Consider the following 15557-nt stretch of genomic DNA (forward strand, 5'->3'; position numbering starts at 1 on the left):
TTTTGGCCTCTCAATTTTAGAAAATATGATAAGGATTGATTATTCAATTCAAATTCCTGGAAAAGAAAAATAATACTTTTTCCAACTGTATGGAATCTTTGTATTTCTTGAGAGAGCACGTCAAATTCAATTATAAAAAGGACTATAACCCACAACTCTAATCACATTTCACCCAATATTATATATCTTTGCTTAACCTTCAAAAGATGAATCACAAGTATCATTTTCTTTCTCAAATTCTATGAATTACTCTTCACCTGCTCTTCAAATCCCAAATTCAATGGGCTACACTAATCCTACTATAATTAACAGCGAAGAACACCACTCTCAACCATTGCCAAACACTCGAATGTCTAATCCAGGAGTTGGTAATGATATAAATAATATGGGCCAGTCTGGTGAAAACGATATTGTGGCGTCTGGTGGTCATTTTTCATTCTCCAGGCCACGAGGACGTCCTCGTGGTTCAAAAAACAAGGTGAAAGAAAACACCATCGAAATGACTTCGGAAATGAAGTCTATTGTTCTTGAAATCCCGCCTGGGAAAGATGTCATTGAATGGCTGAAACAGTTTGCTCATTCAAGAAATATTTTTATGAATGTTCTGGGTGGTTCAGGAATGATTACAGATGCTTCCATAAGCCTCATCTCATCAGTACATCCAACAATATTTTCTGAGAGACTTTGCTTACTTTCTTTGACAGGGCCTGTAGGAAAAATATCTCCTTCGGAACCATCTGGTTCTTGCACTTTGAACGCTATATTTGCTAGGACGAATGGCGATGTCATTGGTGGGACGCTTTGGAGGCTTGTTACCTTTGGAACGATGCATGTGACTGCTCTTATTTCCAAAAATCCAGATGTCTTGGTTGTTTGTCATGCGAATATAGCTTAAGGATGCTTAAAGATTGAAGATTTAGAGAAAGCGTTATTCTCTATTTATTTTCTTTATTTTTCAATAAATTTTTCAATAAAAGGATGTAGTGGCCCGACTATTTTTAGTTAGAATTCTACTACAATCTAGTCGTTTACATTTTACTTCTGTAATTTTCATATTTTCAATTTGGAGAACTTTGTTCGAGAGATTTAAGACTCTAATATTTGATTCGACTTTATTTAGTATTTTTTATAGTATGTTCGAGAGAAAGATTCTGATGGCTTCAAGTCTTGCAACTGGAGCAAATGTCTCATCAAAATCTATTCCCTCTTGTTGAGAATAGCCCTTGGCAACCAATCTGGCTTTATTCCTTATGACAATGCCATTTTCATCCATCTTGTTTCTGAATACCCATTTTGTATCAATAGAGCTCTTGTTCTTTGGCTTGGGTACCAGCTTCCATACCTTGTTCCTCTCAAATTGGTTTAGCTCCTCTTGCATTGATAAAATCCAATCTGGATCCAGTAGAGCTTCTTCCACTCTCTTAGGTTCCTCCTGTGATAGAAAACTACTATAGTATTCATCTTGAGTAGCCCTTCTAGTTTGCACTTTAGATGTTGCATCACCAATGATCAATTCAAAAGGGTGATTCTTGGTCCATTTCCTTTGAGGTGGTAAATTAGCTCTAGATGAGGTTGCCTCAGTATTGTCATGATGTGAGATAGAATGTTAATTGGCTGAAACTCCCCTTGAGTTATTGATCCTTTGAAAGGCACTGGGAGTTCTTCAACTGATGAAGTGAATTGATTATCTGTTGATAGACTATGATCAACGGATGCTTCATTATGTAATTCAACGGATTGATGCACTTTGTCTTTCAACGGATGCTACATTACTTCTTTCAACGGATGCTGAATTGTGACTTTCAACTGATGCAGCACTTTGTGCATTATCCAAAAGCAGATTTTGAATTCTTTTCGAGGTGCCTTCTCCATCATTCTCATCTTCACTATCATCACAATATCTCAATGTTATCAAATTGAGTCATTCATGATGTCCCTCATCTGTTAGTCCATCAATCTTTTTATCATCAAACACAACATGCACAGATTCCATGACAATGTTGGTTCTTAGATTGTAGACCCTATATGATTTTCCAGCAGAATAACCAACCAATATTCCTTCATCAGCCTTTGCATCAAACTTCCCTTTGTGATCAGGTTGATTCCTTAGAATGTAGCATTTGCAACCAAAGACATGAAGAAAGTTTAAAGTTGGTTTTCCTTCTCTTGAACAATTGATAGGGAGTCATGTCTTTTGCCAGATTGATTAGAGAATATTCTGAGTGTAACATGCATAGTTAACAGCCTCATCCCAAAAGTATGTTGGGAGTTTTGACCTCTTCAACCATTGTTCTTGCAGCTTCGATTAGTGATCTATTCTTTCTTGTCCACTACACCATTCTGTTGTGGAGTCCTTGGAGCTGAGAACTCATGCATTATCCCCATTTTTCTTCACAGAACAACCTCATGGTAGAATTCCTGAACTCAGTTCCATTGTCACTCCTGATATTCCTTACTTTGAAATCTGGATGATTGTTGACTTGCTTGATAGGATTGATGATGATTTCACTAGCTTCATCCTTTGATCCAAGAAAGTAGGTACATGAAAACTTGGAGAAATCATCTACAATCACTAGGCAATATCTTTTCCTTGAAATTGACAATACATTGACTGGTCCAAAAAGATCCATGTGTAGCAGTTGTAATGGTTCATCAATTGCTGATTCAAGCTTCTTACTGAATGATGCTCTCTTTTACTTTCCTTTCTGACAAGCATCACACAGTCCATCCCTTGAGAATTCCACTAGAGGCATTCCTCTAATTAAGTCCTTTTTGACTAGATCATTCATTGTCTTGAAATTCAAATGAGACAGTTTCTTGTGCCATAGCCAACTTTCATCTGGACTTGCTTTGCTGAGAAGACAAGTAATTGATTCTGCATCTGTAGAGTTGAAGTCAGCCAAGCACACATTCCCTTTTCTAACTCCATTTAGAACCACTTTGTTGTCCTTCTTACTTGTAATAACACAGGCTTCAGAATTGAAGGAAACAATATTCCCTCTATCACACAGTTGACTGATACTCAATAGATTATGTTTGAGACCATCAACTAATGCAACTTCATCAATGATGACATTTCTTTTGAAATCAAGCCATATCCCATACTGAACCCTTTGCTGTCATCTCCAAAGGTTATGCTAGGGCCAGCTCTCTCCTTGAACTGTGTGAGCAGGGTGAAATCTCTTGTCATGTGCCTTGAACAACCATTGTCCAAGTACCATATATTCCTTTTTTTTCCCTGCACACAACAAAATCAATCAAGTTGATTTTGGTACCCAAGTTTCCTTGGGTCCAGCCTTGTAGTCTTTTTCCTAGACTTCATACCTCCAGCATCTTTTGACTTAGGTAACTTTGGATCAACCTTGCTCTCAGATGTAGTTGGTTGAAGTGTAGGGTTAGTCACAGAATTATTTAGCTTATTTGGTTGAATTTGATAAGGCATGGATTGTGCAAACACATTATTCCACATAGGCATGTTGTATGGCATTTGAGGCATACTGAATACAACAAAATAAGAATTATTAACATATGGCATGTTTGCAAAATGTGCATGCGGATTCTGTTGAGATATAACAGGCGTAGCATGCAGAGGTGACATAGATATGTTAGGCATGGAAGGAGTTAAAGGCATGGGAGCATTCTTAACTGACTTGCAGTTGGTAGATAGTTGATTAACACTCTTACAATGCACACAACTTTTTCTAGGAGCATATTTATCAGGTGTATAATTGTTATGTTTGTTAATTCGTACCTTCCCATTTCTATTTAATTTTCTTTTAGTTTCCTTTTATCCTCAACCATCTTAAGCCTATTTTTCAACTGATCTAAAGTCATGTGTCCTATATTCACCTTACTGGCATCTTTGGATGTGCTAGCTTCTTCTTTGACAAAGTTCTTGGAAGTTGAACCAAACTTTTTATTGAGATTTTTCAAATTGTTCTTTTAGAATCACTTGCCTGTTTTAATTGATGAGCCTTCAATGAATGCTCCTTTTCTTCCTTCAACGGATAACTTTTATCATCCGTTGATTCCACATCCGTTGATAATCCATCAATTAATTCTACTTCCTTTTTGTTTTTCTTCCAAGCATTCTCACATAGTGATTCAATTCCCTGAACCTTGACAATCTGAGCACTAACATCCCTAGATGTTTTCCAGGCCTTGATTACCTCTTGCTCACGTTCTATTTGTCTAGAAAGAATTTCTACTTTCTTAACAGATTCTTCTAGTTCACTTTCAACAGTTAGTATTTGATTTTAATCTTTTCAAGCTCATTACCTTACCCTCTAATACACCATTCCTATCACTTAAAACAAATTATTCTCTTTGATTCTTGTGTTTTCTTTAGCTAGTGATTTAAGGGAAACACGCAAATGATATAATTCATTGGACATATCATTTAAGGCTTCATTGCATTTAATCTTAGAGAGCTGAGAGAGGTTAGTAGTAATTACCTGGTTGCTTGATGAACTAGTTTCATTTTCATCAGAATTAGCCATCAGGGCTAGGTTCACATATTTCATATCATCATCTTTATTGGCTCCGTCTGCTGCCCAGTCATCTTGAGTTAGAAAAGCTCTTTCCTTTTGTTTGAGCAAATCAAAATATTTCCTTTTGTAATCAACTTGCTCAAATTTTTTCTTATCAGAGGTTGGCTTTCTGCACTCATTTGCAAAGTGTCCACTTATGCCACAGTTATAACATTTGAACTTAGATTTGTCCACCATGTTCTTGTTTGACTTAGTGAATTTAGCATTTTTCCTGAATTTCATCTTTGCAAACCTCCTGGACAGAAAGGTCAGATGTTCATCAACATCATCAGAGTCATCTTGACTGGAATTATCTTCAACCTCAGCTACTTGCTCATTTCCCTTACTTGATTCTGATTTGCTTGTGCCAATTTTGAGACTTGGCATTGTCTTTTCTTCATTCCTGGCTCCAGTCTTCTCATTGTCAGCTACAAGTGCAACTGATCCACCTTTTCTCTTTCCCTTTTCCAACAGCTCATCTTGCTCCATCTCAAGTTCATAGGTCTTCAAAATTCCATATAATCTTTTATGTGTGAAGTCCTTATAATCTTGAGAATTCCTTATTGAAACAATTATAGGCTTCCATTCCTTTGGTAGAGACCTCAGAAATTTTATGTTGGAGTCCTCGACTTGGCTCTGCCATACAGCTTCAATCCATTCAACAGTTTCTGAAATCTACTGAAGGTATCATTCAGTGATTCTCCTTCTTCAAAGTGAAAGTATTCATACTGTTGAATGAGAAGCTGCATTTTGTTTTCTCTAACTTGTTCAGTACCTTCACAGATAAGTTGCACAGTATCCAAATTTCCTTAGCAGTTTAGCTGCTAATGACATTATCAAACATATCTTGACCTAAACCATTGAACAAAATGTTCATGGCTTTCTTGTCCTTGTGAACCTCTTCAATATCTTCATCAGTCCATTCTGCTTTTGGCTTGGGAATAGACTGTCCAATAGCAACTGTGCCAGTTGCAGCTGTGGCCACCTTGTGAGGGATGTGAGGACCATTTTCAATGCAGTTGATGTAGCTTTCATCTTGAGAGAGAAGATGTAGATGCATCTTCACTTTCCAGTGATGATAATTATCTCTTTCCAGGATTGGAATCTTTATACCAATATCCTTCTTACTCATGATGTTAGTAGAATAGATCTTTAAATTCTTTGTAAGTTAAGAGCTTGCTCTGATACCAATTGTTATTCCCAAGGAACTAACAATGAGATTTACAGAAGGGGGTTGAATGTAAATCTCAAACTTTTTCAAGTTTTGAGCAGTTTCAAAGGCTGTGTGTTTTGATGAACAAGTGTGTGTGAATTGCTTTGAGCTAATGCAGACAGATATATATTCAAACACAAATGTAAAGAACACAAAAGACTTAAAAACTTTTCTGGTGGATTTGTTGTTCCACCAGAGATGTGTTATTTCAGAAAATCTGTGATTCAAGAAATTGATCACAGCTGCTTTCTAATACAAACTAGATGATTTTCTCTAAATATTTTTCTAAACAGCTCTGGAAAATTCACACTCTAGTTACTAGTTGCAACTTGGTTTATATATCACCAAGTTTACAAGTGAAGACAAAAAATATAAAATACAATTGAAAAGATTCTTCACATGTTTCTTCTTTATTTCTCTATCCAATGCAATCTAGGATAATCTGTGAATCTTTGAATACTTCCTTGTTTGCACCAGAATGGAAATGCTGTATTTTCTTGATTCCTCCAAGAGGATGCTACATTCTAATTGTCTCTGTCAACCCATGTGCCTCTTTCAGCTTATGAATCGTCACTGTCAACTGCTATTGAACTTAGCATCCGTTGAAGCTTTCATCCGTTGAAGACTTTATCCGTTGATGCATTAGCAGTTGAAGCTTTATCCGTTGATGCACTCATCCGTTGATGGATGTTATCCGTTGAAGCTTTAGAGACATCCGTTGAAGCTTTGTTTCTTATCCATTGAAGACCTTTAACTTATCAGTTAATACTACTTCACTTATACAAAATTACAAGATATGAAATATTTACAGTTAGCCCTCCTATTTGCATATCCACTAGTAGTCAACATGACTTATAATTTCCCCCAGCATCTAAGAATTATAACTTGAATACAGAAACTGAAATGTGCTACAATACTAAACTTATTTCTAAGTAAAGCTACTCCATCAACGGATAACGAGAATGGTCTTATCCGTTGAGGCTACAAACACCAGATTTCTACTTAAGTGTTTTGTTTAACTTATCATCAAACTAATACACATATTTCTAACACGATATTTAAAAGTCCACAAATTTCTTTTTATTTGAAAAACATGTGGATTTTGATGGATTTTCTAGTAAAATTTCATATGAATTAAAATGTAAATTATTTCATGTATAAGTTTTCATAAGTGTATTCAAAGTATTTTTTTCTATATACACAGAGGATCAGACTTAAATTGAAAAACAAAAAAAATTAATTTTACTTTATGTATCCCGCTCATAAATTAGACCCAAAAGAGGGTAAGATTTTGTAAATTTTACCTTGATTCTAGAGAAAAAATATTTTTTAGTCATTAATCTTTTTTTAACCTTCTTATAAAAAATTCATCTTGAATCTTTGATGGTATTTATGTAAAGTTTCTGTAAGACTCAAGAACAACCGATTATCTTGTTGAAAATATTATTAAAGTGATCATTCAAATATATATAATCAAAAAGGGAAACGTAATAATTTTTTTGCAATTATATTATATTTCAGAGGGAGGGAAGATATCTGCAAAATTGCACATTTTTCCTCTTTTGAGCCTGTTTTTGTAGTAATATGCCGCTTCAACAGTGAAACTCGGTAATGAAAGACAGATAAAATAATACATAAATATTAGAATGTATGTATGTTTAGTAATCGGGTCATCTAAAATTTTAAGATATTATTTCTACTAGATGTTATAATATTATTATAACACCCTCTCACTTAAAAGCAAGAATTTGAATCCAACACCAAGATCTGATATATTGTCAGAAAGTTTAAGTTGTTAAAGTACAGTTAAAGTGAGTGTTTTAGAGATCATGAATTACTATTTTTCTGTCAAAGGACTAATATTTTAGACTATGACAAATAATTTGATACTAAAACAATTTTTTTTATATTACATTTAAATATTTCATTTATTAACCTTAAATTCTAATATTTAGAGTATTACATTGACAATTAACAAACTATTAATTGTTATTCAGGGTATCAAATTGACAACTAATAAAATATATCGTATTCAACTTCTAAGTTCTAATAATATAATATATATTTGAAAATTTATCAAAAATTTTATATAGAGAACGAATTTTATCAAAAAGTTCAAATTTTTATCCGGCCCGAATCATGCTTCTTTTAATCTGGACTACTATCCAATTTTTTCAAAACCAGAATTTTACATGAATTTTTAGGGTTTGACTTTCAAATAAAAAAAGACTCCTTGAAGGTCCGTATCTCGGAATGAGCCGGCCCGTACTTTTTCGGATTGGAATCGACTTGGTCTCAGATTTCGAATTTTTTGAATAGGCCGCTCTCATCTACAATTCACTTTATTTTTCGACAACTAATCAAGGTAGATCATAAATAAATAGAGTTAACAAGTATAAAAGATGGTTTTTAATCCATTAATTGATATTTTTATATTATAATTTCCGAAAAACCTACAAATTTATTTTATTTTTACCATTCTATAATATGAAACCTTCATATTTTATTTTCTATCTAGGCCTTAGTGACTTAATCTTTTGTATCCTTCTTATAGAAAATTCATAGAAAATTCATCAATGATGGTATTTTTGAATAGTTTCGTATGATTTCGACCAGCAATCTTTTATCCTAACATTTATAGAAAATATTATTAGAATTGATCGTTCAACTACAAACAATTGTAAAAGAAATGTAGTTACTTTTGTAATTATATTATATTTTGAGGGAGTGTAAGATATCTAAAAAATTATAAAATTTTCCTCTATTGAGTATGTTTATGTAGTAATTATCGTTTAAGCAGTTGAAAATATTAATAAAAGACGGATAAAATAACACACAAAAATTAGAATATTATTAGATATCAGCTCACCTAAAATCTGAAGATATTAGAAAAATACCCCAACTGAATCTTATAATATTATTTTAATACTCCCCTAACTCAAAAGTAAGGACTCGAACTTGAGTCTGACTAAGCTATGATAAATCATTAAGTAACCAGTTCATCTGAAAGTTTAAGGTGGGAGAGGAAGTTCTCAACTAAATCTCATAATATTACGATAATAATGCACCAAAAAAATACTGATATGAGCACGGAAGATAATGAAGAGAAATTATAAATTAATAATTAAATTTTACAGACCATAATGTTTAAATATGTTTTCAATTTTGCAATCAAAATAATTTAATATTTAAAATTCGTGCCTAATATTTTTATCTATGACATCTATTGGTAAATAAATGTTCTATTTTTGTTTAATGTTTCGATTCTAGTTTTAGAAATTCATCTGTAATCGTATATTGGTATAACGCTTTTTATGAGACGAATCAAATATTAACAACTTTTTGGCCTCTCAATTTTAGAAAATATGATAAGGATTGATTATTCAATTCAAATTCCCTGGAAAAGAAAAATAATACTTTTTCCAACTGTATGGAATCTTTGTATTTCTTGAGAGAGCACGTCAAAATCAATTATAAAAAGGACTATAACCCACAACTCTAATCACATTTCACCCAATATTTTATATCTTTGCTTAGCCTTCAAAAGATGAATCACAAGTATTCGTTTTCTTTCTCAAATTCTATGAATTACTCTTCACCTGCTCTTCAAATCCCAAATTCAATGGGCTACACTAATCCTACTAAAATTAACAGCGAAGAACACCACTCTCAACCATTGCCAAACACTCAAATGTCTAATCCAGGAGTTAGTAATGATATAAGTAATATGGGCCAGTCTGGTGGAAATGATATTGTGGCGTCTGGGGGTCATTTTTCATTGTCTAGGCCACGAGGACGTCCTCGTGGTTCAAAAAACAAGGCGAAAGAAAACACCATCGAAATGACTTCGGAAATGAAGTCTATTGTTCTTGAAATCCCGCATGGGAAAGATGTCATTGAATGGCTGAAACAGTTTGCTCATTCAAGAAATATTTTTATGAATGTTCTGGGTGGTTCAGGAATGATTACAAATGCTTCCATAAGCCTCATCTCATCAGTACATCCAACAATATTTTCTGAGAGACTTTGCTTACTTTCTTTGACAGGGCCTGTAGGAAAAATATCTCCTTCGGAACCATCTGGTTCTTGCACTTTGAACGCTATATTTGCTAGGACGAATGGCGATGTCATTGGTGGGACGCTTTGGAGGCTTGTTACCTTTGGAACGATGCATGTGACTGCTCTTATTTCCAAAAATCCAGATGTCTTGGTTGTTTGTCATGCGAATATAGCTTAAGGATGCTTAAAGATTGAAGATTTAGAGAAAGCGTTATTCTCTATTTATTTTCTTTATTTTTCAATAAAAGGATGTAGTGGCCCGACTATTTTTAGTTAGAATTCTACTACAATCTAGTCGTTTACATTTTACTATTTTCAATTTCGAGAACTTTGTTCGAGAGATTTAAGACTCTATAATCTATTTGATTCGACTTTATTTAGTATTTTTTATAGTATGTTTTACATCTCTAAAATCTATTTATTTCAGATTTGAATATTTTTACTTGCGATGCACGCTTCAACGCCTCCAAATTCTTTAGGATTCTGTTTTAAATATCGTTTTCCTTAATAGTGGATGTCTTTCTCTTTTTATTTTAGTAGCAACCTTTTCTCAATATATTGGTAGTTTTATTTGATTTTCTTGTATACTCAACTCGAATAACGGGTATCGTTGCTCTTGTATATATATATATTTTCTTTTTCTCCGGTGTTTGTTTTTTTATATTTGTGAGTGAGTATCTACAGTTATATATTTTTTGGACTTTTTTTATTGAGTTATCATAGCATGGTAATTTGCTAGTTATAAAAAGATTTTTTTAATATTAAAGAGGTTTTCAGTTCGTTCGATAATGTGCGAATGTGATTTTAAACATTATCCTACAGAAGTTCTAAGAAAAAATAAAAATGTTACAAATGGTACACTTTGTAAAGAATTAGAGCATTCAAAGAGAAAAAATAAAAATTATAACTCTAATACTTATCTCGAAAGCCAAAAATATAGATATAATCTTTACGTGCAAATGAAGTCATTTTTTATTTGTAATCCCAACAGAAATATTGGGCTTGTAGCCGATTCATTTGAAATCAATTTCCTAATCCAGTTATCCAACCCACCCCACCTCAACTACCCATAATCCAATATATTTTGATAAAATATTACTCCTAGTTCTGTCCCACTTATTTTATCATTCTCACATTTGATTCAAAAAGTTATCAAAATATCAAACAAATTAAAAGTTATCAAAAAATTATTCTACTTTTCAAAAACATTAACATAATTAACCCTTAAATGATCATATTAATTAAGAGTGAAATATAATTTCGGGACATAATCGGAAATAACCAGAATGAAGAGGACGGAGGGAGTAAAATCTTTGAGAACGTGAAATCTCAAATTTGTTTGATAAAATATATTATTAAAATAACTTATAACATAAAAGTATCAATGAAATCTCACATTGTGTATTCAATTTAAATTTTAGACAATGAATAATAATATAAATTTTAAGTAATTCGTTGATTTTGGAGATTGAATAATAATATAAATATAAATTCATTATTGTTAATTTTAATTTTACATAGTCCGCATAGAGTCTCGTCTCTAATGGTGTTTATCAAAATTTGTTTATACAAATAAGGTGTGCATGAACAATTTAGAGAGGTGTTTTCAAATAAGATTTTAAGGATTTTTAATATTATGGGTATTTAATTTAGATTTTGTAAAATTATGCAAAATATGGAGGTATTCAATTTGGATTGTAAATGTGTATTCAATCCAGATTTAAAAAAATCTATCAAAATCTTAGGGTATTTAATTTGGATTTTAAAAATTTCAGACGATATTTAAAAGTCCACAAATTTCTTTTTATTTGAAAAACATGTGGATTTTGATGGATTTTCTAGTAAAATCTGATATAAATTAAAATGTAAATTATTTCAATTATTTCATGTATAAGTTTTCATAAGTGTATTCAAAGTATTTTTTTTTATATACACACATGATCAGACTTAAATTGAAAAACAAAAAAAATGATTTTACTTTATGTATCCCGCACATAAATTAGACCCAAAACAGGGTAAAATTTTCTAAATTTTACCTTGAAAATATTATTAAAGTGATCATTCAAATATATATAATCAAAAAGGGAAACGTAATAATTTTTTTTGCAATTATATTATATTTCAGAGGGAGGGAAGATATCTGCAAAATTGCACATTTTTCCTCTTTTGAGCGTGTTTTTGTAGTAATATGCCGCTTCAACAGTGAAACTCGGTAATGAAAGACAGATAAAATAATACATAAATATTAGAATGTTATGTATGTTTAGTAATCGGGTCATCTAAAATTTTAAGATATTATTTCTACTCGATGTTATAATATTATTATAACACCCTCTCACTTAAAAGCAAGAATTTGAATCCAACACCAAGATCTGATATATTGTCAGAAAGTTTAAGTTGTTAAAGTACAGTTAAAGTGAGTGTTTTAGAGATCATGAATTACTATTTTTCTGTCAAAGGACTAATATTTTAGACTATGACAAATAATTTGATACTAAAACAATTTTTTTTATATTACATTTAAATATTTCATTTATTAACCTTAAATTCTAATATTTAGAGTATTACATTGATAATTAATAAACTATTAATTGTTATTCAGGGTATCAAATTGACAACTAATAAAATATATCGTATTCAACTTCTAAGTTCTAATAATATAATATATATTTGAAAATTTATCAAAAATTTTATATAGAGAACGAATTTTATCAAAAAGTTCAAATTTTTATCCGGCCCGAATCATGCTTCTTTTAATCTGGACTACTATCCAATTTTTTCAAAACCGGAATTTTACATGAATTTTTAGGGTCGGACTTTTAAATAAAAAAAGACTCCTTGAAGGTCCGTATCTCGGGACGAGCCAGCCCGTACTTTTTTTTGAATAGGCCGCTCTCATCTACACTTCACTTTATTTTTCGACAACTAATCAAGGTAGATCATAAATCAATAGAGTTAACAAGTATTAAAGATGGTTTTTAATCCATTAATTGATATTTTTATATTATAATTTCCGAAAAACCTACAAATTTATTTTATTTTCACCATTCTATAATATGAAACCTTCATATTTTATTTTCTATCTAGGCGTTAGTGACTTAATCTTTTGTATCCTTCTTATAGAAAATTCATCGAAAATTCATCAATGATGGTATTTTTGTATCGTTTTCGTATGATTTCGACCAACAATCTTTTATCCTAACATTTATAGAAAATATTATTAGAATTGATCATTCAACTACAAACAATTGTAAAAGAAATGTAGTTACTTTTGCAATTATATTATATTTTGAGGGAGTGTAAGATATCTAAAAAATTATAAACTTTTCCTCTATTGAGTATGTTTATGTAGTAATTATCGTTTAAACAGTTGAAAATATTAATAAAAGACGGATCAAATAACACACAAAAATTAGAATATTATTAGATATCAGCTCACCTAAAATCTGAAGATATTAGAAAAATACCCCAACTGAATCTTATAATATTATTTTAATACTCCCCTAACTCAAAAGTAAGGAGTCGAACTTAGTCTGACTAAGCTATGATAGATCATTAAGTAACCAGTTCATCTGAAAGTTTAAGGTGGCAGAGGAAGTTCTCAACTAAATCTCATAATATTACGATAATAATGCACCAAAAAATACTGATATGAGCACGGAAAACAATGAAGAGAAATAGTAAATTAATAATTAAATTTTACAGACCATAATGTTTAAATATGTTTTCGATTTTGCAATCAAAATAATTTAATATTTAAAATTCTTGCCTAATATTTTTGTCGATGACATCTATTGGTAAATAAACGTTGTATATTTGTTTAATATTTTGATTCTAGTTTTAGAAATTCATCTGTAATCGTATATTGGTATAACGCTTTTTTATGAGACGAATCAAATATTAACAACTTTTTGGCCTCTCAATTTTAGAAAATATGATAAGGATTGATTATTCAATTCAAATTCCTGGAAAAGAAAAATAATACTTTTTCGAACTGTATGGAATCTTTGTATTTCTTGAGAGAGCACGTCAAATTCAATTATAAAAAGGACTATAACCCACAACTCTAATCACATTTCACCCAATATTATATATCTTTGCTTAACCTTCAAAAGATGAATCACAAGTATCATTTTCTTTCTCAAATTCTATGAATTACTCTTCACCTGCTCTTCAAATCCCAAATTCAATGGGCTACACTAATCCTACTATAATTAACAGCGAAGAACACCACTCTCAACCATTGCCAAACACTCGAATGTCTAATCCAGGAGTTGGTAATGATATAAATAATATGGGCCAGTCTGGTGAAAACGATATTGTGGCGTCTGGTGGTCATTTTTCATTCTCCACGCCACGAGGACGTCCTCGTGGTTCAAAAAACAAGGCGAAAGAAAACACCATCGAAATGACTTCGGAAATGAAGTCTATTGTTCTTAAAATCCCGCCTGGGAAAGATGTCATTGAATGGCTGAAACAGTTTGCTCATTCAAGAAATATTTTTATGAATGTTCTGGGTGGTTCAGGAATGATTACAGATGCTTCCATAAGCCTCATCTCATCAGTACATCCAACAATATTTTCTGAGAGACTTTGCTTACTTTCTTTGACAGGGCCTGTAGGAAAAATATCTCCTTCAGAACCATCTGGTTCTTGCACTTTGAACGCTATATTTGCTAGGACGAATGGCGATGTCATTGGTGGGACGCTTTGGAGGCTTGTTACCTTTGGAACGATGCATGTGACTGCTCTTATTTCCAAAAATCCAGATGTCTTGGTTGTTTGTCATGCGAATATAGCTTAAGGATGCTTAAAGATTGAAGATTTAGAGAAAGCGTTATTCTCTATTTATTTTCTTTATTTTTCAATAAAAGGATGTAGTGGCCCGACTATTTTTAGTTAGAATTCTACTACAATCTAGTCGTTTACATTTTACTATTTTCAATTTGGAGAACTTTGTTCGAGAGATTTAAGACTCTATAATCTATTTGATTCGACTTTATTTAGTATTTTTTATAGTATGTTTTACATCTCTAAAATCTATTTATTTCAGATTTGAATATTTTTACTTGCGATGCACGCTTCAACGCCTCCAAATTCTTTAGGATTCTGTTTTAAATATCGTTTTCCTTAATAGTGGATGTCTTTCTCTTTTTATTTTAGTAGCAACCTTTTCTCAATATATTGGTAGTTTTATTTGATTTTCTTGTATACTCAACTCGAATAACGGGTATCGTTGCTCTTGTATATATATATATTTTCTTTTTCTCCGGTGTTTGTTTTTTTATATTTGTGAGTGAGTATCTACAGTTATATATTTTTTGGACTTTTTTTATTGAGTTATCATAGCATGGTAATTTGCTAGTTATAAAAAGATTTTTTTTAATATTAAAGAGGTTTTCAGTTCGTTCGATAATGTGCGAATGTGATTTTAAACATTATCCTACAGAAGTTCTAAGAAAAAATAAAAATGTTACAAATGGTACACTTTGTAAAGAATTAGAGCATTCAAAGAGAAAAAATAAAAATTATAACTCTAATACTTATCTCGAAAGCCAAAAATATAGATATAATCTTTACGTGCAAATGAAGTCATTTTTTATTTGTAATCCCAACAGAAATATTGGGCTTGTAGCCGATTCATTTGAAATCAATTTCCTAATCCAGTTATCCAACCCACCCCACCTCAACTACCCATAATCCAATATATTTTGATAAAATATTACTCCTAGTTCTGTCCCACTTATTTTATCATT

General features: G+C 31.7%; 2 protein-coding genes across 2 annotated transcripts; both read left to right on the forward strand.

The window, feature by feature from the left end:
- Window positions 1-241: 241 nt before the first annotated feature.
- LOC141700859 (AT-hook motif nuclear-localized protein 24-like) lies at window positions 242-895 on the forward strand. Its single transcript, XM_074504538.1, has one exon. The coding sequence runs from the start codon at window positions 242-244 to the stop codon at window positions 893-895; it is 654 nt and encodes a 217-aa protein (XP_074360639.1).
- A 13056-nt stretch (window positions 896-13951) lies between these two features.
- LOC141700857 (AT-hook motif nuclear-localized protein 15-like) lies at window positions 13952-14605 on the forward strand. The gene has a single exon (XM_074504536.1). It carries the CDS (start codon window positions 13952-13954, stop codon window positions 14603-14605), a length of 654 nt encoding a protein of 217 aa, XP_074360637.1.
- The last annotated feature ends 952 nt before the right edge of the window (window positions 14606-15557 follow it).

Source organism: Apium graveolens, unplaced genomic scaffold, assembly GCF_009905375.1.
Source record: "Apium graveolens cultivar Ventura unplaced genomic scaffold, ASM990537v1 ctg2987, whole genome shotgun sequence".
Taxonomy (NCBI): domain Eukaryota; kingdom Viridiplantae; phylum Streptophyta; class Magnoliopsida; order Apiales; family Apiaceae; genus Apium; species Apium graveolens.

Coding starts and splice junctions, on each gene's coding strand:
- LOC141700859 (XM_074504538.1), top strand. CDS start 242: ATGAATTACTCTTCACCTGCTCTTCAAATCCCAAATTCAATGGGCTAC.
- LOC141700857 (XM_074504536.1), top strand. CDS start 13,952: ATGAATTACTCTTCACCTGCTCTTCAAATCCCAAATTCAATGGGCTAC.